The 24,102-nt window shown below is 42.2% G+C and overlaps 1 protein-coding gene across 14 annotated transcripts in view; it reads left to right on the top strand.

The window, feature by feature from the left end:
- RALGAPA2 (Ral GTPase activating protein catalytic subunit alpha 2) overlaps positions 1 to 24,102 on the top strand; it is a 327,287-nt gene that overhangs the window by 174,368 nt on the left and 128,817 nt on the right. For 13 of the 14 annotated variants that reach the window (XR_010405762.1, XM_064572731.1, XM_064572733.1 and 10 more), the window contains 5 exons: positions 4,332 to 4,460; positions 9,931 to 10,059; positions 10,896 to 10,954; positions 16,252 to 16,360; positions 22,672 to 22,782. Coding sequence is in view for 13 of the 14 variants with exons in the window: in XM_064572731.1 (XP_064428801.1) it covers positions 4,332 to 4,460; positions 9,931 to 10,059; positions 10,896 to 10,954; positions 16,252 to 16,360; positions 22,672 to 22,782 (537 nt within the window). In the remaining variant the exon portion in view is untranslated. The remainder of the gene's footprint in view (positions 1 to 4,331; positions 4,461 to 9,930; positions 10,060 to 10,895; positions 10,955 to 16,251; positions 16,361 to 22,671; positions 22,783 to 24,102) is intronic. The other variant, XM_064572744.1, reaches the window with a different exon arrangement.

Here is a 24,102-nt window from a genome sequence, read left to right on the forward strand (position 1 = left end):
TAAAGCGATTCATTTACCAGGCTGAATGCGGTTTGTGTTTATAGAACAGTGCTTTGGAGGAGAGGAAACAACACGCCTCTATTTGAATTACCTGATTTTTTGTGAGATCAGTGATAAGAGACAGATGTTCTCACCAGTTACTTTCTCATAAGCCGGAATCTTTTGATAAGCTGCAAATTCACAATTATTATCATACAGTCCACTTTCACACTCAATGTGTAGCATGCATGCGGACTTTTAACCAAAAACAGGAGAAAAATACTACTTTGGTGGTCTGTTTACTATATCGTAGCATTTTGCAGAATGAATTTTATTTCCTTTGAACAAAACCGTGTGAAAGAGTTTTGTCCGTGCCTCATACTGGTCAATTTTCAAGAATAAACTTGATTCCTGTCCATTTTTCATTGGGCTTATTATATTTTAGTCTCTTTAGATTATGGAAGAAGAAACTGATTTTTGCTACCAGTTTCACTTGTTTCAGGTAAATTCTAGAACTGAGAAGAATGAAAGCTAGAAGGTCTAAACATACCATTTTCTGTTTTTATTTTATTATTTGCCTTAGAAACTATATACATTATAGCTAATTGCTAGAATGCTTTGCTAAGAACGTTATCTGAGAGCATTAATTTCTAGAGTTTTTTAATATCTGGGATAATGTCATCTGAGAGGCTTATTTGTGCCACCTTTGAAATCTTTTGCTCTTTTTGAATATCAGCAAAATAAGTCCACTGAATTCTACAAAGTAAATCTACAAAGTAAATTCTAGAAAGTAAAATCCTTCAGAGTCCTTCCCTTTTTGAAAAAAAAAAAATTTATTTGTTACTCTATTTTTGCATGGCCCTTTTCAGTTTAGAAACGCATGTGTTCCATTTTTAATGGAAGAGAAACATGAAGCCCTAGGCATGGCAAGATCTGCCCACAGTCACATACACTAGGCCTTGAACCTAAGCCTCGAGGCCCCAGCCCCAGAGCTCTTTTCATCACACCAGGGTTTGAGTGCAGGGGCATTTCCCGCCAGTGGTCACAATGGAGGTTTCACTAAACAGCATCTAGTCACCCAGTAAGAACAATGGCCCCTCCTCACCTCCACCGGTCCCTGAGACCTCTCTCAGGTAGGCCAGCTGGAGAGGGTACAGAACTCTGACAGTACCCTGAGGATCAGCCACCATTCATAACAAGGGGAGCCTCGGGATGCCTGGGTGGCTCAGTCGGTTGGGTGTCTGCCTTCGGCTCAGGTCATGATCCCAGGGTGCTGGGATCGAGCCCCACATCGGGCTCCCTGCTCAGCGGGGAGCCTGCTTCTCCCTCTGCCTGCAGCTCTGCTTGCTTGTGCTTTTTCTCTCTCTGACAAATAAACAAACAAACAAACAAATAAAAACAAGGGGCGCCTCTGTCAGGCAGTGGTATTTAACAAAAATGCGGTAGCCTTGGTTTACTGTTAGTGTTTTGACAGAAGGGTTATTTTCTATTTGTGACATAGGATACTGGTTTTCGAGAATAATCTTATTTAAGTTAAAAAAATGACTTGCTTTCAAAAACAGACAAATAATGCTCACTTTGGACATGGATATGGCAAAAGGCATGAGGTCCTACATGAATAATTAACATTTGGGAAGCACCGTCCTGTTCCGTCTATAGGTGAAGCCCTGGAGACTGTGTGGCAAGTTTCAGAGTCTCCAGATTTTTATTTTCTGGAGATTCCAGCAGTAGCTGTGATCTTACCATCTGGAGGGGAAGGGGAAAGAAAGATTCTACTAGCAATGAGTGGAACCCTTGGTGGATATACCTCTGTTGGGAATATGCAGTGGCTCTCTTTTGAGCACCACACAGTTATTCCTAATTTTCACATGTTATCACAAAGAGAGAATCTTTGGGTTGTTCCATTTCAGTGTGGATGAGCAAAACAAGCAGGCATATGGCCATAATTTGGCTGACTGGCCATATAGTTCCCCCTTTGACTCCCACATTACCCCTACCCCAGTGCTGCCTTTAACTGGCGACAGCTAGCCAGGCCCCGCTTCTCCTCGGGGCTCTGTCATATGTGGGTGGCAGGGTAGGGTAGGCTAGCCATCTGTTATTTTGCCCTCTGTTCCCAATCTTCTTGCCCATAGAAACCGGTTCCGTTGAAGTGACTGGCCCGCATCCAGGGGGTGGGGAGCCGGGTGAGTTTATCTCAGCTCCACGCATTTCTGCTGTCTTTAGCATCAATGGCAACTTCGTAATTTTTTGTGAATGCCCCATTTACAGGGCATTACCTTTATACGTGTGAATCTTGTGAGGCAAAATGGATTTCATGTACAGATTCTGGCCCTAGCTTATTAAAGGATTCAGTTCACAATTCTCACAAACTTGTCCCAGAAAAGCATTTTTTGAAAGTCAAAACTCTAAATTCCAGTGGTGAAAATGGCTTATATTTAAGTAATATGCCAAAGATTTTTAAAAATCGACAGGGTTCAAAGCTTAGTTCCTCATCTCAACAGATGGAATTAGCACACACTTAACAAAGTTAACAACATGGGTGTTTGCATTATTAATCTTCAGATGCATGGCATTCTGCTACCTTGCTGGCCAGGTTTGCACGAATCCTTTCACTGCGGGATATGTCAACAGAAATGTGCTCCCATCTGCTGCTGGGTAGCTTGATGCCTGATATTCCAAGACAAGGCCCAGCACAATGCGTACCTCTGTGAGTAATTACAGGTGTGTGGTGAGGAGCCCAGGGCATTAATCAGAGGCTTAATTATGAAAAAGGTGGATCTTTTGTTCCACTCTTGGAGCATGAGTTTACTACACACTTTCTAAACTGCAGCATCCATCTGCTGAGCCCCTTAGAATGTTTACTTTGGCTGATATGGACCCTAAAGTGTATCAAAGGACGTGATTAAAGCGGGGTTAAACATTAACTTGGGAGAAGTGTGGGTCAGGTTTTTGTTTCCTTCCTTCCTTCCTTTATCTGTCTGTCTACTTATCTATTTATTTTTGTTATAGGACAAATTCTGCTGAAATGCTAAAACTTTAAATTAGTACTTGCTAAACTATTGACCATATCTGAACTCTAAAAGAGTAAGCATTGTACAGTCATTTTAAGGATATAAACAGCACAATTTGTAGAAACTAAATGAATCCACTGTGTAAGGAAAAAAATAAGTCTTGGGAAAAAAATGTATTGTGAACACATAAAAATTATCTTTCAAGATTACAAGTTGTGAAATGAGGTTATTTTTGTCACGAAGGACTTATGTTAGAATTTAGCATGTTGCTACTACTTTGCTCTAACTTAATGAAATTAAATCCTGGATTATTTTAAAGGGCTTCTTAAATAGCCGCACTGGGGATGCCTGGGTGGCTCAGTTAGTTAAATAGCCGCACTGAAATCTGAGAAAAGAAACCAGACTTTTTTTCGTATTTTGCTTCTTACTTGTATTTTGAGACTAACTATAGGTTGAATAACTACAAGACACATAAAGTCTAGTACTTCAGTATGTTTGATGAATGTGCATGGCCTAGAACTGCATAGAAGAAGTTTGTGGTGCTCTGACTAATCCCCCCCACACACACACTTGCACAGATGGCTACGGAGATGTGTCCTGGCTGTGGGTGGCACAAACGCTGTCCAGTAGTGGAGCCCTGCTTTGCCCCAGGCTGGGACGTGGTGGCTGCCTCACAGCAGAGCTGGCAGCCAGGGGCCGGCCTGCCCCCCACCAAGGACAGGCCATTGCAGACACAGCAACACCAGGTGTCTGGGCAGTTGGTGGTCTTCGTGCTGCACCCCGTGTAAAAGGCAACTGCTGTATTTGCACTTTGACCTCATGATCACACTTGTACCCAGAGCCACGCCAACTCCCTGAACTTAGACTCTGACCACACTCCATTCATTCCCATTGTTTAACACAGAGAGTTATCCAAAGAGTGAAAATTTCCAGGTCTTTGCCTACTTGAAGACTTTTTAATGTAATAGTGTGCTTTAACTTTTGAAAATGGAAGAATTCTGGAAGTGATAGTTGTTTGCAGGTTTTATTTGTATATCTACCTCGACACTCCTGTAGCTTGTCCAAAGAGCTCACCTTAAGGTGGAAGACAGAAGGAGTGGCTAGTCCCAATGCCATGACTTAGATTTTGTCATCTTACAACTTAGTGTCTGTTCTCTTACCTGTAAAATGGGTACAGTAGGCCTTGGACCAACTCATCTCCCAGTACCCCTTTTACTGAAAAATTTCTGTGACCTGTGTTCTCTCAGATTATCACACAGTGGCCATATGTACCAATGAGCTGACGACTTTGGAATTTTGTTGTTGAAAATTACAGTTGTGTTTTCTTATCTTCCCTTTTAGGATATCTTAAACACCATTATAAGGCACTGTCCACCCCGCTTCTTCTCCCTGGGTTTGCCTGGCTTCTCAATGCTGGTGGGGGACTTCATCACGGCCGCTGCCAGGGTCCTCAGTACAGACACGCCGGCGGTGAGTATGACAATGCTCAGCATCCAAACTCCCAGGAGGCTTCACAATCGCTAACAAGGTTCAGATTTCTCCACTCTTAACAGGTGTTGACTCATTAGTGCAATGTGAAACTGGGCTCTCGGGTAGATGCCCTGGCAGCTGATGTGTGAAATTGTAGGATAAGATGACACACTGGTATTGGGAAGGCGTTTCATCAAAAGGCCAGAGTGTGAAAAATCATATCCTCACTAATATTTCAGCACATTTACACAGTCAGAAGCAGGACTTATCTCTTAAGAGTCTATTAGCATTTTCCACTAAATGGTGGCACAGAGGAGATGTCTTAGTAAAGACAGAATTTTAAGTGTACATTACCAATAATTTTTTAAATTGTTATCTTGCTTATTATAAGTCTAATAGAAAATATTTTTAAAAAAATGTTAGAAATGTTAGAACACTTAAATTTTAAGCAGATAATGAATATATATTATTAATGTGCAATAAAACTCTGACAAAATTCTTGTACTAAAAAACTAGAATCAAGTAGACCTAAGTGTGAACATTCAGGGCTGCAAAAAGAAATTATTTGCAATCTCTTCATTTACCTCCACTATTAGGGCAATGTGTTAATAATGCCTTTTGAGAGAACACTCTTCTACATTTCAATTTAAAGGGCCTCTCACTTTTGTGCTCTATACAACTGTTACCTGTTCAGACTCATTGTTTTCCTCTACAAATGGTGTGAATGAAATTAGCTTTATTGTTTGCCAGGGACTTGTATTGAAATCAATATGAGCATCTAGCTATGTAAATTTTATTTGGTATATTGTTACTTTTTCACCCTACTTATTTCTCCTGTGCAGGGTAAATTCAAACTCCAACCCTGGATTTTAAATTAAGTTGTTTTTTAATACTTTATGTAGCTGGTATTTCACACTGGTATTTTCATGTGCTAACTTCTTATAAGGATAAAGTAAAAAGCAAAGAGAAGGGAAAAGAGACAGGAGCAAAAGGGAAGGATGAAAGAAAAGAAAGGTAGAAGAAAAAAAGGAAGAAAAATATTGGGTTTGTTCAACTTTTTTTGTGAGGAATATGACAAATTTTTATGCTTCTTTATATCTGAAAAAGATTTTAGGATAATCATTCTCAAAGAACCTTCAAATCTGGGGCACCTGGGTGGCTCAGTCGTTCAGCATCTGCCTTCGGCTCAGGTCATGATTCCAGGGTCCTGGGATCGAGCCCCGCATCGGGCTCCCTGCTCCGCGGGAAGCCTGCTTCTCCCTCTCCCTCTCCCTCTCCCCCTGCTTGTATTCCCTCTCTCGCTGTGTCTCTCTCTGTCAAATAAATAAATAAAATCTAATTAAAAAAAAGAACCTTCAAATTTATTTTTAAACATTTAGATCAACACTGAAGAAGCTCACAGGGCACAGGTAGGAAAATCATACTTCTTTATTGACGATTTCCTTACTTGCTATTAGAATTTCCTGTAAAAATGCTGGCACCCTCTCTAGAGATAATCATGCATGGTGGTCATTCTTGGTGAAAATTTATCTCTTGGCTAGATAAGCTGTTAAAGTAGCTTCCCCAATTTTTTTTTTCAAGAAAGAGAACATGCGGTCATGTGGAAGTGAGAGTTATATGAAGGAACAGTAACTCTGAATTACTTTGAATTTCTCTCTTAGTTTAAACTTGAGGTTTAAAGTTGTAGGGGAACAGGTGAGAGGTGTTTGGATGGGGCACACCTACTCACTCGGAATTTTTGGTTAACACAAGTCAATTACAAGTTTGAAGTACCCCTGCTATGCAGATCTGCCCCACTGAGGCAACTGGGGAAAGACATGTACATGCACGGGTCCCCAAGAGATAGGCAGGAGCTTGTGCTCAGTAAACGTCCTTTGTAGGAGCCGAAAACTACAACTAATCCAAATGTCCGTCACCAACGGGACAGATACAGTGTGCACATAAGATAGCGTGTTACTTACAATCCCCTTCTCATGCTAGACCCTGGAGCTCTGTGTGGTCAGACCTGGGTTCCATCCCAGTGTTGCTTTGTACTGTACTGGTTCTCTACCCTAGACAATATGCTTAGGTACACAGGCCTCATTCTCCTCTGTGGAAATTGGGACTCACCCAGGCTCAGTGCTTAGGCCAAAAAATTACTTAGATTTACCACATTCATTGAATAAAGCTGTGTAACAATTCCTTATTTTATTTAAGCTCTAATGTTTTATATCTGATTATTACATAGTCTAGCATGCAATCTAAAAGTCCACAGCTCAGGGGCGCCTGGGTAGCTCAGTTGGTTAAGTGTCCGACTCTTGGTTTTGGCTCAGGTCGTGATCTCAGGGTCATGGAATTGAGCCCCACATCAGGCTCCACACTCAGCCTGGAGTCCGCTTGGCCCTGCCCCTCCACCTATGCCCCCCCCCTTGTAAATAAATAAAATCTTAAAATAATCTTTAAAAATTAAAGTCCACAGTTCAAGCCAGGCTCAATAATTAAGGCCACTCAGGGAAAGGAATCTATGAAGTCTAAACCAAGATTGGTGGATAAAGGGCAGCAATTAGAGAGGACTGACAAAGCAAGCCTGTTTGAGAAACATTTACTGTGGATCCACTACATGCTGGGACCTGGCCTGGATGAGTATGACAGGGCCCCTACCCTGAAGGAATCAGCTGGGTAAACTCAGTGTTAGTATCTGTGCATAAGTTTCTAGCAGCCATAGTAGAATCACATCCAGACCCCAGAGGGATGGCAACAGAGGAATAGTTCATTCTGCTTTGTGAGAGGTGGAGGGGAAGAAGACCTACATTAGAAAAGTCTTCCTGGGAGAAGTGATGCTGAAGCAGAGACCTGAAAGGCCATCGGTGTTCGTCAGCAGCCACCCCTTATCTTGAGATACTTTTTGAGCACCTACTGGGGTAGAGAAGTGGTGAAAACCATATAACCCTGTCTTCATTGGGGTTACAAACACAAAATGACTATATAACACATCAGAAAGTGATGTATGCAAAGAAAAAACCCAAAGCAGTGATGCTAGGGACCACAGAGGTGGAATGACGTAATGTCTTGAATTCACTTTAAAATATTGAAAGTGGAAACTTCTTAGTGAATTTTAAATATTGAAATGAAAAAAAATGAAACAGATACAGATGAGGCAAGAGTGGTAAAATCTTGAATCTAGGTGTTGGGTAGTTAGGCGTAACACTCTTTCTCCCTTTTTATTTAAAGATCTCCTTAACATAAAAATAAAGGAAAAGAAAGGCAGCAAATGAGGGGACAGACTGATGGAGGTGGGGTAGAAGGACAGGACTCTGGTCAGGTGGAGCTCGTCAGTGTGAGATGCCTCTCGGCCCCTGAGGGGGCACGACATACAAACCTGGACTTCAGGGGGTACTTCAGGGGAGGCAGTCTGGTATAGAGAGAAATGTTGGGGAATCCAGCATGTAGGAGGCATTGAAATCATGGGTTGGATATCCTTTGGGAGTGAGTATAGATCTGAGAGACAAGAGGGCACAGGACCACACTCAGCATCACAGAGTTTGGATCCTGAGGAAATGAGGCATTCCATTCCATGAGACTGTCAGATCGCCTTAGGGCCAAATGGTGAAAGTGTTCCCAGGCCCAAGGGAGCCTGCGTCCTACACTGGCCAGGGGTCAGGTGAGGAAAGGCCTGGGTGGTGACCACAGGGCTTTGTGTGGTAGAGGTCACATAACAAGAAACCATATTCACTGACCAACTTTGGCAAGTCTTAACATTTTCATTTTGCCCCAGTGGTTTCAAGTCTTTGTATTTTAAAAAAATGAAATAAACCATTAAAGATATAGCGCCTTCATGCCTGATGCCATGGCCATGGCTACAGTCAGAGCTGCCCTGGGCTTCAGTGAGCACCTGACGCTCTGCTCTCACTGAGAGCGTCCACCCCACACTCCTGCTCCGTTCTGATGGCACCACTCCTCGGGTGCAATGAGACGGGCACTGTGCCACGTGGCTTGGGGGTCGCTACCTGGGAACCCCAGTGCTTTTCTCAGACTCTGCCCCCTGGAGCTCCCCCAATCCCTGCAGCACACCCGCATGGCCTCTGGGCTCTGTGCACCTGGGCCTTTTACAGGTCCACAGGTGCCCTGGATCTTCTGCCTTTTCCATTCCCACTGCCTGCACTGGCCTCTTGCCCCTCACCTCGCTCCCTCACTCTGCCGGCCTGGTTGGCTCCCCGCAGCACCATGTGACTTCTAGCAGCAGTTTGTCTTCGTGTCCCTAACTGTCCTAAGCAGGACAAATCATTGCCACATTTTGGGTTCCAGAGGATATCTGTGTGTTTTATATTGTCCTTTGGACCTGTGTGCTGATGAGAACGAAGTGAAATAAAACATGAATGTTCTGGGCTCCCATGATATCCCCGCTATCTGGTTCTCATAGCTGTATCACTGCTATTTGCCTCTTCTCCCACACCCCACATGCCACACCACCATCTCTCTGGGGGAGGGAGACTCACTTTCATTTCATACTCCCAAGTGCTTAACAAAATAGGCCCAGTGTGGACCCTGGAGTTAGATGGCCTTGGTGCAAATCAGAGTCTGTCACTTAACAAGCCACTTAATTTCTCTGAGCCTCAGTTTCCTCACTTGTAATGTGGAAATGATAATAGTATCTACTTCATTGGATTGTTGAGGGTATTCCATGAGGAAATGCTTGGACAGCATTTAGAACAGTGCCTAGCACCGTAAGTGTTAGCTGCTATTGTTATAATTATTAGATAATAGTAGAGAGACAGAAGGGTAGATGGACAGGTGGGTAGATGGGCTAATGGCATACCTTTGTAATCCTGGTGCCTGCCCCATTCTCGGCTAATCATAGCTGCTAGTAAGTGTTGGCTAGATTGAAATCTAGTGAAGTGTCTCCTTTAATAGATACCTAATTCCAATAATGGACAAATAAGTGATTCTGTATCTCACTAGATATCAGACACTACATGTTATTTTGCGAAGTATTCTTGATGAGACAGGAAATTTGGTAGATGGTGTCTGCTCTCTTTCTCTGCCTTCTGAAATTCAACCTCAACCCCTCTTCCTTACAAATTTTTTTAACTGTCTTCAAGCAAAAATAATATTAAGTTGATACCACTTACCCTTCTTTGTTAAGAACATTAAGACTAAAAAAATAAAAATAAAAGGTAAAAGTCATGATTGAGTCATTTGCTCTTCTGACTCTGAAGGCATCTGAAGACCAGTTTTCACAGTGCTTTTTTATACAAGTATAGTGATAATTTACATTCCTGGGAAATTTGCTTTTTCATTTACGCAAACCTCTCTTGCTTAAATATTCATTCACCTGGAGAAAAATAACCTGGCATAGTTTGATACTTCTAATCTAGGATAAAATAATTGTAAAGATTCCCTCTCAAAATCATGAAAAAGTAAAGCATGTTGCTTATGTAAAGTTTCTGGCTTAGAAGAAGAAAAATAGGTGTTTTCACTTTTTCGTGTGCAGACACCTCATTCAGAAGCTCTCACCATTCTCGGTTCTCTTGTCTGCTTTCCAAATACCTACCGGGACATCCCTTTACTGCAGTCTGTGCCAGAAGTCAAGAAAGTCATCACAGGAACTGAAGATGTCAAGGTACCGCATGCGTTTGATTGAACCTCAAGTTTAGCATTTTATAATTCTAGCTATGTGGTCCTCTCTTCCATTATCATAATCTACTTATCCCTGAAAGTTCTGCTTTATTGTTTAAATCTTTCGGTAGTTATTGTTGTTGTTATTTTTTCCAGAAGGCTCTTTTAGGGGGATTAAACATATTAGATTCAGAGCATATGGCAGTTATAACTGATAGGCTCCTTGGGTGTTTTTTATTAGACCTGTTTATCATGCCTATGGATTATAATTATGTAGTGAATCATCCTTTGTAATAATTTTAGGTTTAATTGTGTCGCATAGTGCATCAAATGAGTTTGTAAGAAATAATTAAAGTTAGCCAAATATTCAGTCCCATTGTTAGCCTGATTAAATACTACTAATAATTTGAGATGTCAAGTTATTAATTCCTTAGAGAATAAAAGTAAGCATTTGTTCTCCCCTTAGCTGACTTTGGGGCAAACAAAAATGTTTTTCAGATCTCAGAATCAATCTATCTAATTATGGTACATAATTATAATATATAATTTAACATACAATATATAATCTAATTGAAGTAAAAGAAAACTGAGCTTTTCCTATCTGAAGTCTCAATGGCTTTGCTAGGCTGGCTTACTTGCCCAGGGAGGCCCTGGCTGAGACAACCACCAGCCTGCTCCCCCAAAACCCTGTGTCTCCTTCCCCTCAGGTTCTCCCTGTTGGGAGCCTCTCCAGAGCTCCCTGGTCCTTCAGTATCTCCTGACTGCCTGGAACACAGTCAGACCATGTGGGAAACCAACTACTAAACAAAGTTTTTATTTTACTTAATTTTGTGTTTTTAGCATTACCTCATAAATATTTTACTGAAGAATGCCACAGAGGAACCAAATGAATGTGCAAGGTAAATGTTGACTAAAAGGTAAATTATTTTAGGATTTTGAGATACAAACTTATATGTAAACAGTTAATGTTAAAAAAACAACACTCTTCTGCATTATTCATACACACACTAAAAGGTATAGTAAGAATTATGTCAAGAAAATGCTTTACTTAATTTTTTTAATGTGTGCCACTATTAAGTGAAAACAGTAAGGTACAGAAGATTATAGCATGCTACATTTTGTAGGAGAATAAACAGGATTACGAATATATACCTGTATTCCCTGTTATTTTTTTAATGAAGAAGAAAATGGAAGGATAAACCAAAAACTTATAAAAATGGTATATGTATAGGTTAGTAATTCTCAACCAGAGGTGATTTTGTACCCCAGGAGACAGTTAGCAATGTCTGGAAATATTTTGGTTGCTTCCGCTAGGCATCTGAGGTTGCTAGCGGTCTATTACCAATATAGAGGTTTTCTGAGCCACCTGTATAATGAAAAGTTGCAACCTGTCCTTCCAAGGTAAAGCCCAAAGCTGGGAGCAGTGGTGGAGGGGAACAGCAGTTTCTCATCCTCTGCCTCCAAACTAATAAGCTCAGCTTAGCCTCCTGGCTGCCTCCAAGGAATCAGCTCATGCCCTGCTCTCTCTCTAGCAGCCTACCAGCCATCACTGCCTTATTAGCTCTTTGATGATTTTTAAGGGTTTCTGGGTTGTGGGGGTTCTTTGGGTTTTTTTTTTTTTGGAGGGGGGATTTGTATTTTGACTAACTTCTTCAGTGGTCTTCGGTGGATGGCTTAGTCTACCTTTTCTAGTTTCCCATTACCAGAAGCTATAAATTCATTATCAATTTGTTCATATTAGAGTAACCTTGAATTTTGGGATAAACTCACCTTGGTTTATACAGTACCATGTCTGATTTGACTAACATTTTGTTCAGGAAAGTTGCATTTATATTTATGGCCTGTAATTTTCTTTCCCCATCCTGTTCTTATCAGGCTTGATTCCAGGGTTAGATACTATCACAGAATGACTGAAGTATTGTTTCATTCTCTGTAGTCAGCAAGAATTTTTGTAATATTAGAGTTCATGCTCCTGCGTATTTAGGATTTAGACCTCGATGGTAAAACTATCTAGGTCTAGTCATTTATTTATGAGAGGGTTAACTATTGACTTATTTTCTTCCATGATTTTAGGAATATTAAGGTTTTCTTTTCTTTTTTTTTTTTTTTTTTGTTTACAGCTTAGATAAACTAAACTTGTGTAGAAATTTGTCCATTCCATCTAAGTTTTGAAGTACGCTGGCTATCTTGTGTCTTTCACTCCAAGAGTTATATGCACTTCTTAATCCCTGACCCTATTATATATTCTCTGATTTTTGTCACTAGTCTTGCCAAAGATTTGTCAACTTTGTTAGTCTTTTCAAAGAACATACTTTTGTCTTTGTTCAGCTTCTTTATTCTAATTTGTTTTTATTTTCTACTTTCTGCTCTTTTTTCTTTCTTTCTTCATATTCTTCCATTCCTTTTCTTTTTATCAGCATATTTATTCTGATATAGTAATATAACAGTATACTAACTCAGCGTACTAATTCAGCTTTTCTTCTTTACAAATGTCAACATTTAAGTTCGTATATTTATTTCTAGATGCTACGTCATCTGAGTTCTGTACATTTTGATATGTAATATTTTTCCACTACAGATTTTTTCCTGTTTCCGTTATGATTCCTTCACTGAGTCATGATTTATTTAGAAATATATTTAATTTCTAAACATATAGTTGTTTTTATTTATCTTTTTGCTGCTGATGTCTTAAAGGCATTACAGATCCAATATGTTGCCTGCCAAGTAACAGTCTTTGAAATTGGTGAGATTTGCTCTATGGCCCAGTAGATAGTTTTTGCAAATACCCTGGGTAGGCTTGAAAAGCATGTATATACCATTTCTTCAGTAGTTGGGTGTACTGCTCTAGATGTGTACATTTGATTAATTTTTTTAATCATGTGTTTCAAATATTTTACATCCTTTCTAATTTATTTACCATCTTAATCATTTATTGAGAAAAATTGGTTAAAATCTCCCACTATTATGGTGCATTTATCTATTTTTCCTTGTATATCTGTCAATCTTTGTTGATATATTTTGAAGCTATATTATTAGCTGTATAGAACTATAGAATTATCAAATCTCTATAGAGAATCATATCTCTTAATTTATGTAGTGACCCTATTTACCTCTAAGGATGATTTTTTTTTCTCTTAAAAACCACTTATCTCATATTGATTCAGATATTTGTAAATAATATTTTCCATCCTTTTAAATTTAACCTTTCTACATACTTCTCTTTAAATGTCTTTGCAAAAATTGTACATTCTTTATTTTATATATTTATCCTGTCTGATCTTGATCTTTTAACTGAATCTTTAGTTCATTTACATTTACTGTAGTTACTGACATATTTGGCTGTATTTCTTTCATTTGCCTTTATATTTTGTTATTTGTCCTTATCAATATTCTCTCATTTTGTCCCTGTTCTTGCCTTCATTTTTCCCCCTCTCCTTTTCTTCCTTCCTTTCTTTGATTCAGATGATTTTTTCCACACTCCATTTATTACCTGTATTTTTGCAGAAGTCATAGACTCTCAGATTTTTTAGAATTTGCCTTAGAAATTTTAGTGTGCATACTTGTCTTACTAATTCTGAATTAGTCTGCCTTTACCCTTTTCCTGAACAATGCCAGTTCCTTAGAATATAATCTTCTGATTTTATTCCTTTGTCACCACGGCTGCTCCTGTTCTGTTTCTCTCCTCCACATAACCTCTGAGTGTTAGAGTGACTCGAGGTTTAGGGCTGGTCCTCTTCTCTATCTCTGACTCTCCTAGGTGCTCTTATTCATGCTAACCAGACTTTAAATACCACTGAATTTATGATACTGATGATACTGAATTTATTTGCCTGGCCTCTTCTGTGAACCCCCTATATATTCAGGCTTGTGTATTAAGCTTTCTACTTTATATCTCAGCTTGGATATCTTAACACATACAAAATTAACACAACCACAGCTGAACCCTTGTCTCCTGACCACCCCTCAGACTCCATCTCAGTAAAGGGCACCACCATCATCTACCCAGATTTTTAACCCAGAAACTTGGGGAAAATCCTTGATTTCTCCTTTTCACTTACCTGTCACATTCAAACCTTTAACATGTCTTGGCAATACCTTCCCCCTCCTCTTTTTCTTTACTGTAGAAAGCCAAATTTCTGTGGAGTGAAAAATAGAATAGAAATGTGTATGGTATGCTCTGTCTTTATCAGCTGTATATAAAACATGGAGTTAGACAATGAAATTGAGGTCATGCAAGTGCAGATAAGCAGAAATATGACCAAGATTTCAAATAAATGGAGGATAATTATGAGAGAAGATAGTTAAAATTATGAGTGATAATGTAGAAAAGTCAAGAAAAAATAGTAAGTTTCTGTTACATAAACTGGAGTGGTGTGAGATGGCAGAGTAGCAAACAGTCTCCAGAGAGTGGGTTGGCATACAAAGGAGAATGAAGGTGGTCCTGCCATTAGCTTAAAAAAAAGTCTTGGGAGACAGAACCCATTTGGGATCACAAAGGACACATTTGGGATACAGGGAACTTAACTGACAGAAACTCAAAGCCAAAAGGAATACCTGAGAGTACCAGAATAGGAAGATGCTAAATGGGAATGCTAAATGATAAATTTCAAAGAGAGAAAATAGCATTGAAGAGCTGCGATAAGCTAGTGTGGCTTTAAAACTCGAGGCAGGTGAGAGTAGTTCACATTATGAAACCATTTTATGGGTCACAAATGTTCTCTGCTGTGCAAGGCTAATAGTTACAGAGTAATGCAGGTGTTTCTAAGAAATGAGAGATCTTTGCTCTTAATGAATTACATTTAACAGATAGGTTAATGGGTTGTAAAAAAAAAAAAAGTGTGTGTATTAATACACAGAGAGAGAGAGAGAGAGAGACATGCAAGCCTGCAAAGGAAGAGAGGCTCTTAAAGTGGTAAAAATACGATTTGGGGTATAACTCCAAGTTACATAGATTTTAGTGGGTTGAACAATCAGAGTCTCAGTTAAGCTGGGGCAAGATAAAGAGGCAAATAGAATACATGACAGAGAGTGCAGTTTCTGGACTGAGAATCAGTATAGAAATCAGGCAAGAGGAGACAGTTCTATACAGTAAGGAAAGCTGAGGGTTTGAACTGTGTGGAACTCCTGTATAATGCTGGCGTTGGAGAATCCAGAAAGAGCAGGCACACCTTATAAACTGGGCTGCATGCTTATCCTGAGTGCATTTTGGCAGAAGGTCACGTAGTCTCCAAAGAGCTTTTAATAAATGTGTTCTGAAGCACTTTATCTATCCTAATTTAAAGAGGTGAGAATCCAGTTCAACATGGTGGTTTTAAAACCTCAAAATATATTTATTTTAATAGCTGAATTATACTGAATACAAAGAACTTGCACTGTGGAGAGCAGTATGTTCAGTTTAATTGGCACTGGTAATGTGTCCTCTTCTTACAAAGAACAACATATACATACACAGCTAATGTCTGGTTTCGAGTAGTGGCTTGAAAACCCCTTTTGTTCTGAAAGTGAGCAGGTTTGGGAGCAAGTATTTTAATTTTATACTTGGGCATTCAGAAAAGATTAACAGGAATATGACTTTTTGATCATTGCAAAAGATTAGAATATATCAATTTCAAAGATAATCACCACTTAAAATTGATTTATAATTGAAAAAGGTAATTTTTAAAGGACTGTGCAACTTGAAGAAGGCTTTGTCCTAACACATTGTTTAAAAGCAGTAACAGTGCAGCTGATTCTGAAAGTTGTATTCCAATATTTTTTACAATGAAATGTGGGGTTTGTCTTCTGTTTGTAGTAGGTGTTGTATATTTAATTGTAAGAAAAGCAATTACAAACTCGATTTCCAACCGTTTTCTAAGATTCATGTTTTTGATTCTTCCTCAAAACTCTCTTGAAGCAATACAACGTAATTTAAAGCGTCAGCAAAAATAGCTGATTTGTGCTCTGTGACTATGAACAGGATATAGACCACTTATTTCATTAACTATTTAATTACTAACCAATATCACTATTTCTATTTGTCCTGAAAACTGAACTATTGAGGGTACCTTATCTTTTTCCTCAGGAAGACATTCTGTTAACATACCTATAATTTTGGCCACTTTGTAAAAAAGATTTAAAATACTTTGTCACTTGAAAATACCAAGAAAATATATTAAATTTTTTGAGAGTTTCCCTCCTTTTCCTTCTTTTTCAAAAGATGCATTGCCATTTGCTCCCTCGGGGTCTGGATATGCGAAGAACTGGCACAGTGTACAAGCCATCCTCAGCTGAAAGAGGCCATCAATGTGATAGGCGTCACTTTGAAGGTATTACCAATCCGTGATGTGTATTTGACAGTAAGCTGGATCCCAGATAGTCAACCAGTTCTAGTTTGAATTAGCCCATCGTTATTTTCCTGTACGTGAGAGATTTTGAATCAAAAATTGTTTTTCTGAGAGCCATGCTGAACGTTCTGTGAGGCTCCCAAGAGAGGCCACCAACAGCTGCTTCCCCACTGGTGGCTGCAACCTGGCCATCCATAGCCTGAATGTTCTTGGACCAAGCCCTGCGGCTGAACAGGGTTCCTCTGGTAGCTGGGCACTCCCTGTGGCAGGCAGCACAACTGTCATCTGCTGGTAATAGTGACAGGAAGCTGGGATTTCATGCCCTGGCCTCTTCAGTGGAACTGGGAGAGACCTGACAGCTCCTGGTTAGCGGTCCTGAGTGCTCACTGTCTGACTGGGTCTCGGCACTTTTAGGATGGCTTTCTTCCTTTGCTTTGTTAAGGAAAAGAAGAGCTGCCATTCACTGGGCAGTCACGCTGGGCTGGGTTCATGGTAGAGTCTCTATAACCTTCACAACAGCAGCTCTGCAAGGTAGATAGTACCATCCCTATGTCACACCAGAGGAAAGCAAGGCACAGAGGAATCAGGTCATGAGCCCATAGCCATGCAGGGATGAGCGATGGCCCCAAGAGCAGATCTGTGTAACATGAAAAACAAAACCTTTGTACATACTCTTAGGCCACTTCCTAAATCAGAGCCCAAATCCTGCCAGGTCCTTTTCTGGCTCCTGCTTACAAACGGTGGTAATAATTAGCACTGCTGTCATTACACCCCCAGAACCAGTGAGTGCCCAGTCCCTGCCAGGCACTGTGCTGGGAGTTTGTGGAAGTTCTCAGCTGTGAGACAGTTGTCCCATTTTACAGGGAGGAACTGAGGTGCAGGAGAGCTAAGGGGCTCATTCCAGGCTCTGGAGCCTGGCCAAGCCGAAGTTCAAACCCTGAACTGTCTGATAGCAGCGCCCAGGCTCAGGCCTGCCCTTCTTTACTGCTCGTCATGTGCTGCTGTAGTAGTAACCGCCACTGTGGCTGACACTGGGACAGTCATCACCAGCCCATTGACAGCCCCTGTGTCACCCTTTGTGATTCAGCCCACAGGATAACCAGCCGGGGGCATCCCCTGCCCATGGCTTGGTCTAGCCCCTGCCTGCTTTTCAACCTCATTTCATGGCAGCCTCCTCACCCACTCCCCTTCCTGGCCAAGCTTGATGCCCTCTGACCACCCGCCTCTGTCACCCCGTCCTGCTGTTCTCTCCTCCTCCACACCTGGGCGTGCCGGTTCTATCATGAGCTGGAGAAACACTTGTTGCTGATCCCTCTGGCGAGGATTGGAAAATTGATCGAACCAGGATCAATTAGGAGTGCTCCCTCTGGCCTGAGCAGGGTGCTGACCTTTGTGGTTGCCTTTAATCCTTAGAACCCCCCTATGAGGTGAAGGGTTACTGCCACCTCCGTTTCACAGTTGTGGAAAATGAGCTGACTGGGAAGTAAAGAGTTGGCCAGGGTCAAACCCAGGACACCCTGACCCCTTGTCTGGGCTTTTGCACAACTGCAAAAGCCATGGTGAAATATTCACATGTAACTATACTGAAAAAAAAGTTGGATAGCAATTGTATATCTATGCAGAGCCTAATTTTTTTAGTATCCTATTTTCTCAATTCTAAGATCTGTTTTTCAAATGTTGAGTGTAGTGTGGCTTCCCCACCTCTACCCCTTTCCTGGAAAAGCTGTTAATAATTCAGTGGTGTCTGAGAATGAAGGAGATATGTGGAAATATCTATATAGCTATCCTTCTACCCTATGTGGTTCTATGTCGTACAGAAGAGAGATGGAAATTGATAACAAAAGTAGAAGGATATGAGGGCTTACATTTTGTCATTGTAGTTTTCCACATTTTCAGAAATTTCTTTACTTTTTCTATAATGATGAGGAAAAACATAACGCACCAGAAAAAGAATGCATGGAGCCTGGACTCTGTCAGGGGCATCCCAACACAGTGCAAGGACTGTCCCATGGAAGCCCCCCGCCCCTGTAGGTGCTCTGGCTCCCCCCATTTTAGAGGTAAGAGAGAAGGCAACTGAAGAAGGCCAAGGAACTCACTCCAGCTTGAATTGCAAAGAAATCAGAGGGCCAAGGTCGGCCAAATCAGCCTCCCGTTAACCATTAGGAATAGCAGAGGAAAACTCATGGATGTAATTCCTGGGACAGCTCCCTGCCTGACTCCCTCTGATGTCTGTGTTCCTGTGTCAGTTGGTACTTTTACTGAAGGAGGTGGCACATAAATCTCAAAGAACTGAGGGCCTAGCAGGGAGAGTGTTGCCACAGGGAACAACGCTAAGAAGAGGGGAGGCTCAGGGCTCTGCTGGGAGGAGGCTCCAGCCCCAGCAGCACGGGGAGCATGAGCCCTGGAAGGGCTTTCTGCCTTATGGATTCCACATGGCTCTGGGCACCGCTTTGCTGTGACCCTGCCCTTCAGGAACACTTGACAAGGTTGACTTGGGTGTTTCCTCTGATGTGGGAAGGGCGTGGTCAGACGAGGCTGGAAATGCTCCCCAGGGGGCATCAATGAAAACCAGCCAGCAGCCTCAGCAGTAAATGAGAGCAGTGCACTGCATAGGCACTTTTAGGATGGCTTTCTTCCTTTGCTTTGGAGATTTCCACCCAGCTGGTTGTGTCTGGTGGGGTAGTGTTGTGGGTGGCAAGGATGGCAGGGGAGTGTTCTAAGCCTGAGCTGTAATTACTTAGGTGCCCCATCCAGGATATGGGCCAAGGGCACTAGAGTGTCGCCTTTGGCTCTGGCTCATGTGAGCTGCCCACCTTGCCTCCCAGGCAGCCCAGCCTGAGCCCCTACCCTCAGCCTCACCTGTTGCTCCCTCTCTTACCCCATCATTAACTGTCTCCTCCTCCTTATCCCACCACCATCTTCAGTCATAGAGTCCTGCTGCCCTAGGGCCATCTCTCACCCAGGCTGGCTCCCTCTGCCAATACCTGAGCCTCCAGGTGGTGCCCTTCAACTCCATGGCCCTAGTCTGGCCCCCACAGATCTGTCCTCCAGACTGCCACCAGAGGCATCTGTCCTCACAAGGCCTGACCAAGCCACCCACAGACTAGAATACTTAGCATGGCATTCAGGGACATACACGAACAGGTCCCTGGCTGTTCCCAAGATTGTTAGTCTTTCAGAGTAGGGACTATATCTGCCCTGTTCATCTTGTGCCCTATGCTTTGCTTTGCTTTTTTGGCTTAAACAGCATGGGAGTATATTGGTTCATATTGCTGGAAAATACATGGGTATGGAAGAGTGAGGTTGGTTGATCCAGGAGATTAACAGCATCAACACTGACCTAATTGTCTGACTCTTCTGCTCTGTAGTTCACAGAGATGGCTTCATCTTAGGGTGGGATGCCCACAGGGTTGGAAGAGTATGCCAGTAGGAGTCAGGGTCCTGCATGTCCTTGTTTGGGTTCAGCAGGACTTTCTTCACAGCATTCTAGTAAGGGCTACTGAGATGTATTAGCTGAGGTTTCTCCCTCATCCCTGTGCCAGTGACTGAGGCTGGGAATAAAATCTTCTCATTTATTGCAGCCAGTTAGGGCACATTCCTGGAGCTGGGAGAGGGGACTTGCACCTGGAAAAAGATCTATTAGTTAAAGAGAGAGGGGGTAATTGACACTGGCCAAGCAACTACACACTTAGAGAGCATCCGGGAGCAAGAGACCCTCTCTAGTGGGAAGAAGGTGGCATGTGAGTGCAGAAAGGAATAGTGAGAAGGAGCTAGGCAGTGTCTGGGAAAGGGGCACTCCAGGCAGAAGGAGCACCAAGGACCAAGGCTCTGAGGCGCCCATGAACTGGCATATGTTTGAAGAGCAAGATGTTGGTATATGGGGTGGAGTGTGGTGTCGGGGCAGCGGGGGAGCTGGGGCCTTAGTACTTGTCAGTTTAGCTGAGCCTGGACAGCATTTCCCAGAATTCTTTTCACCGTATGGTTTTTTTGGGGGAGTAGGGTTGATTACTTTTTTTTATTATTATTTGAGTATAGCTGACACACCATGTGATGTTAGTTTCAGGTGTACAACACAAAGTGATGCAACAACCTATCCCTTCTGCCGTGCCTACCACAAGTGCAGCTACCATGTGTCACCATCAGTGCTGGCACATTGTCCTTATTGCATGAATATGTGCTGAGTGAGTGAGTGAGTGAGTGATTTATCCCCCCCCCCCCCCAGCATTCATGTGGGACTAATACCACCCCACTCGCAGCCATCCAGCCCAGCCTGGCCTGCCGCAGGGCCCTGGTGCACGGAGACACTCTCCCTCTGCATTCTTCCAGGCTAAGCTCAGCTCTCCTTCCCCCCAACAACACGTCCTCTCTGCTGTCTGCCCCCTCTCTCACACCTTACCCCTCTGCCCAGAGGCTTGTTGTCTGGTCTACCAGACCTCTCATTTCCTTGTCATCCTCTTGTGTGCTTCCACATTCCAGATGTAAGAGCCATGCCGGCCTTCTGTTTCCACCCCATGACTTGACCACTGTGATGCAGCAGAAACACACTCAATGTTCTTCACTCCCTCAGTTCCATCTTCACCTCAGACTCACCATGTGCTACTCCTCGGGGGGCTGTGCAAGGCATTAAGAATATAATGGTGGGGGTGCCTGGGTGGCTCAGTTGTTGGGCATCTGCCTTCGGCTCGGGTCATGGTCCCAGGGTCCTGGGATCGAGCCCCGCATTGGGCTCCCTGCTCAGCGGGAAGCCTGCTTCTCCCTCTCCCACTCCCCCTGCTTGTGTTCCCTCTCTCGCTGTGTCTCTGTCTGTCAAATAAATAAATAAATCTTTAGAAAAAAAAAAAGAATATAATGGTGAACAAGATGTGGAAAAATTAAACACATGAAAGAATAGGCAGACAAATACAGAAGATCAGCTTGATAGCCCTTAATGCCATAAGGGAACTATAAGAGGGAAACAGGATGAAGCTGAAGAGCTGGAGCAGGTGGGCTGCCACTCCTTCAAATGGGCATGGTGGCCTCAGGGAGGAGACTTTTAGTGCCATGATCTGAAAGATGTGGCAGTGCCAGCAACATGCAGACCTGGGGTATGAGTGTCCCAGGCAAAGCAGGGAGCAAGTGCAAAGGCCCTGGGGCAGAAGCAAGCCAGTATTTGAGGGATTGAAAGAAGCCTATGAGCATCAGGTCATCTGAGGCTTAGAGGCCAGGCTCTGAAGAGCTGCTTGAGCACAGATGCTCTTGCCCTGGGTGTACTTTGTGCCTATCAGGAAGGGGCAGTCAGGAAGTGTTTATCCTATAGAATTCAAATGAATCCCCTTTGCCTTAATTTCTTTGTCCTGTGCATTTACACTGAGATGCTAAATGTTGACTTTTCTGTGTCTATGTGGTCCTAAGGTCAATTGGGATCTGCTTGATAGGACTTGGAGCTCCTGGAGTGGAAAAAACTAAACTACATATCCAGAGGTTTCCCTGGACAGGGGCCCAAAATTGGTGACAAACCTTTCTTCTGTAGATAATGAGGTGTGGATAGCAGAGTAGTCCCAGGTTTTGGCCAGGGAGAGAGGTACAGGGTACCTTCATCTGTTTCATCCACCCCAGCCAGTGGACCTTGTAGGCACCATCCCTCCCCATTGATATGCCATCTCACAAGAAATGGGAGCATCCAGAGGACCTTGGACACACACCCGACTCCAAAAACATACTCAAAGTAATTGGATACACCAGAACATATGACTTATGTTCTTGCAGTAGCCAAAGTTTCACATTTCTTAGTACATTACACATGCAGGTTCAGTTTAATTTTAGAAGATAGAAAGTCACTTGCTCAGTCCCTGTTTCTCCAGGTGTAAAGTGAAGACCACGTCTACCTTGCAGAGCTGCTAATGAAGATTTATCAATGTGAAAATGAGGAAATTCTTGTAAAATGTCCAGCACATAGGGAATACTCAGTAATGGACTACATTTTAATTTCCTCTAATTGTCAAAACTATGATTTGTGTAATCTGCATGAGGCATCTGAAATTATGGTTTTAATTTTTCTATGACTGAACAACAGCTACTTGTTTCTGCAGAACATTACATAAATTAATACAGCTAGTCTGGACAAGAGGCAGTTACAGGATGGCGATCATATACAAACTATCTGGTACCAGGACACATTTTTCAAAAATTGAATGCCAAACAAGAAAATGTATCCCTAAATATCGCTGGAAAGAAATGCCTGTTCTTTTCTTCCTCAGGACAAATGTACGTGTTAAGTTCAGTCCTTTCGTTTGGGGTTTTGTTTCCTTTTATAGTTTTCTAACAAAATCGTGGCTCAAGTGGCCTGTGATGTTCTTCAGTTGCTGGTTTCCTACTGGGAAAAGCTTCAGATGTTTGAAACCTCTCTGCCTCGGAAAATTGCAGAAGTAAGTCTTTTCCTGTAATGCTAAAACATAAGCATTTCCCTCTTACTCTATGCGGTATTTAATGAATTACAGATACTCAAATAATTGTTAGAGAACTGTCTATTACATTGCCATACGAGTCATTCGTTTTAAGAGTAAATAGCACTGGCCCTTCTCAGCTGTGATTTCAGGCACTACGTAAAGAAGCCACCAGTGTTCAGGGCAGAGTCTCACACTTGGGGAGTTTGAAAGGCAGACACGACCACAACAAAGAGACCTTTTGTAGATTGAGCTTCATTCATCGAGAGTAATTTGGATGGTGCCAACAAGGAGTAGGCAGCTGGTTATGATGCCCTCCATGCAGGGGCAGGGAGTGGGGGGAACCGTTGTATGAAACAGGAGTCTTTCCCAGACTGAAGCCCCGGACCACGCTTTCTGCCATAGCGTGATTACCCAGCTGTAATGTGATTACTACTGTAATACCCTTGGGGGGAGAGGGGTGGTGAGGGTAGTTGGTGGCAGAGAAGGACAGAAGGAACAGGAAGAATCATCCCAGTGATGATATCCTGGAGGTCAGTTCCATCTGAGGGTGCTTGCCTGTACAGAAGCGGGTACCCTCCCCTCTGTAGGTGCCTGCGTATAAGGCACACCCATCCCTGCCAGTTTTGAAAGCTACACTTTTTGCAACATGCCCTGTTCTTTACACATCCAGTGGTAACTCTTCAAGGAAATTTGATTTATCTCTGTGTGGTATTACAGGGAGAGAGGAAGTGATACTGATTTATTTTCTCTCAGCCCTAGACGGATTTCACCAGTGAGATCACTTAGTTCTCTAGGTGACCTAGAGTGGAACAGAGCTCTGGACACAGGAATATCAGATGCTGCAAGTTGTAAAGTTGTGTTTTAGGGCAACTGTGTACAGTTGATCCTTGAACAACACGGGTTTGAACGGCATAAGTCCATTTGTATGTGGATTCTTTGGATAAATACAGTAGAGGACTGTAAATGTATTTTCTCTTCCTTATGATTTTCGTAACATTTTCTTTTCTCTAGCTTACTTTATTGTAAGAATACAGCATAGTATACAACTAACATATAAAATATGTGTTGATCAACTGTTTATGTTATTGATGAGGCTTCCAGCCAGTAGTAGGCTATTAGTATTTAAATTTGAGGGAAGTCAGGGGGGTCAACACCCCTAATCCCTGGGTTGTTCAAAGATCAGTTATAGTTTATCATCGAAAGAGGAATACCTTTGAGAATGCAAGGGGTGCTTTTACACCAGGACAACAGATGGAGACCTGAATGGTTTATAAGAAAATCAAATGGGAGCATTTTCAT

The sequence above is a fragment of the Mirounga angustirostris genome, unplaced genomic scaffold (genome assembly GCF_029215605.1).
Source record: "Mirounga angustirostris isolate CCGP_5_RB_7025 unplaced genomic scaffold, mMirAng1.0.hap1 SCAF_10, whole genome shotgun sequence".
NCBI classification, from domain to species: Eukaryota; Metazoa; Chordata; class Mammalia; order Carnivora; family Phocidae; genus Mirounga; species Mirounga angustirostris.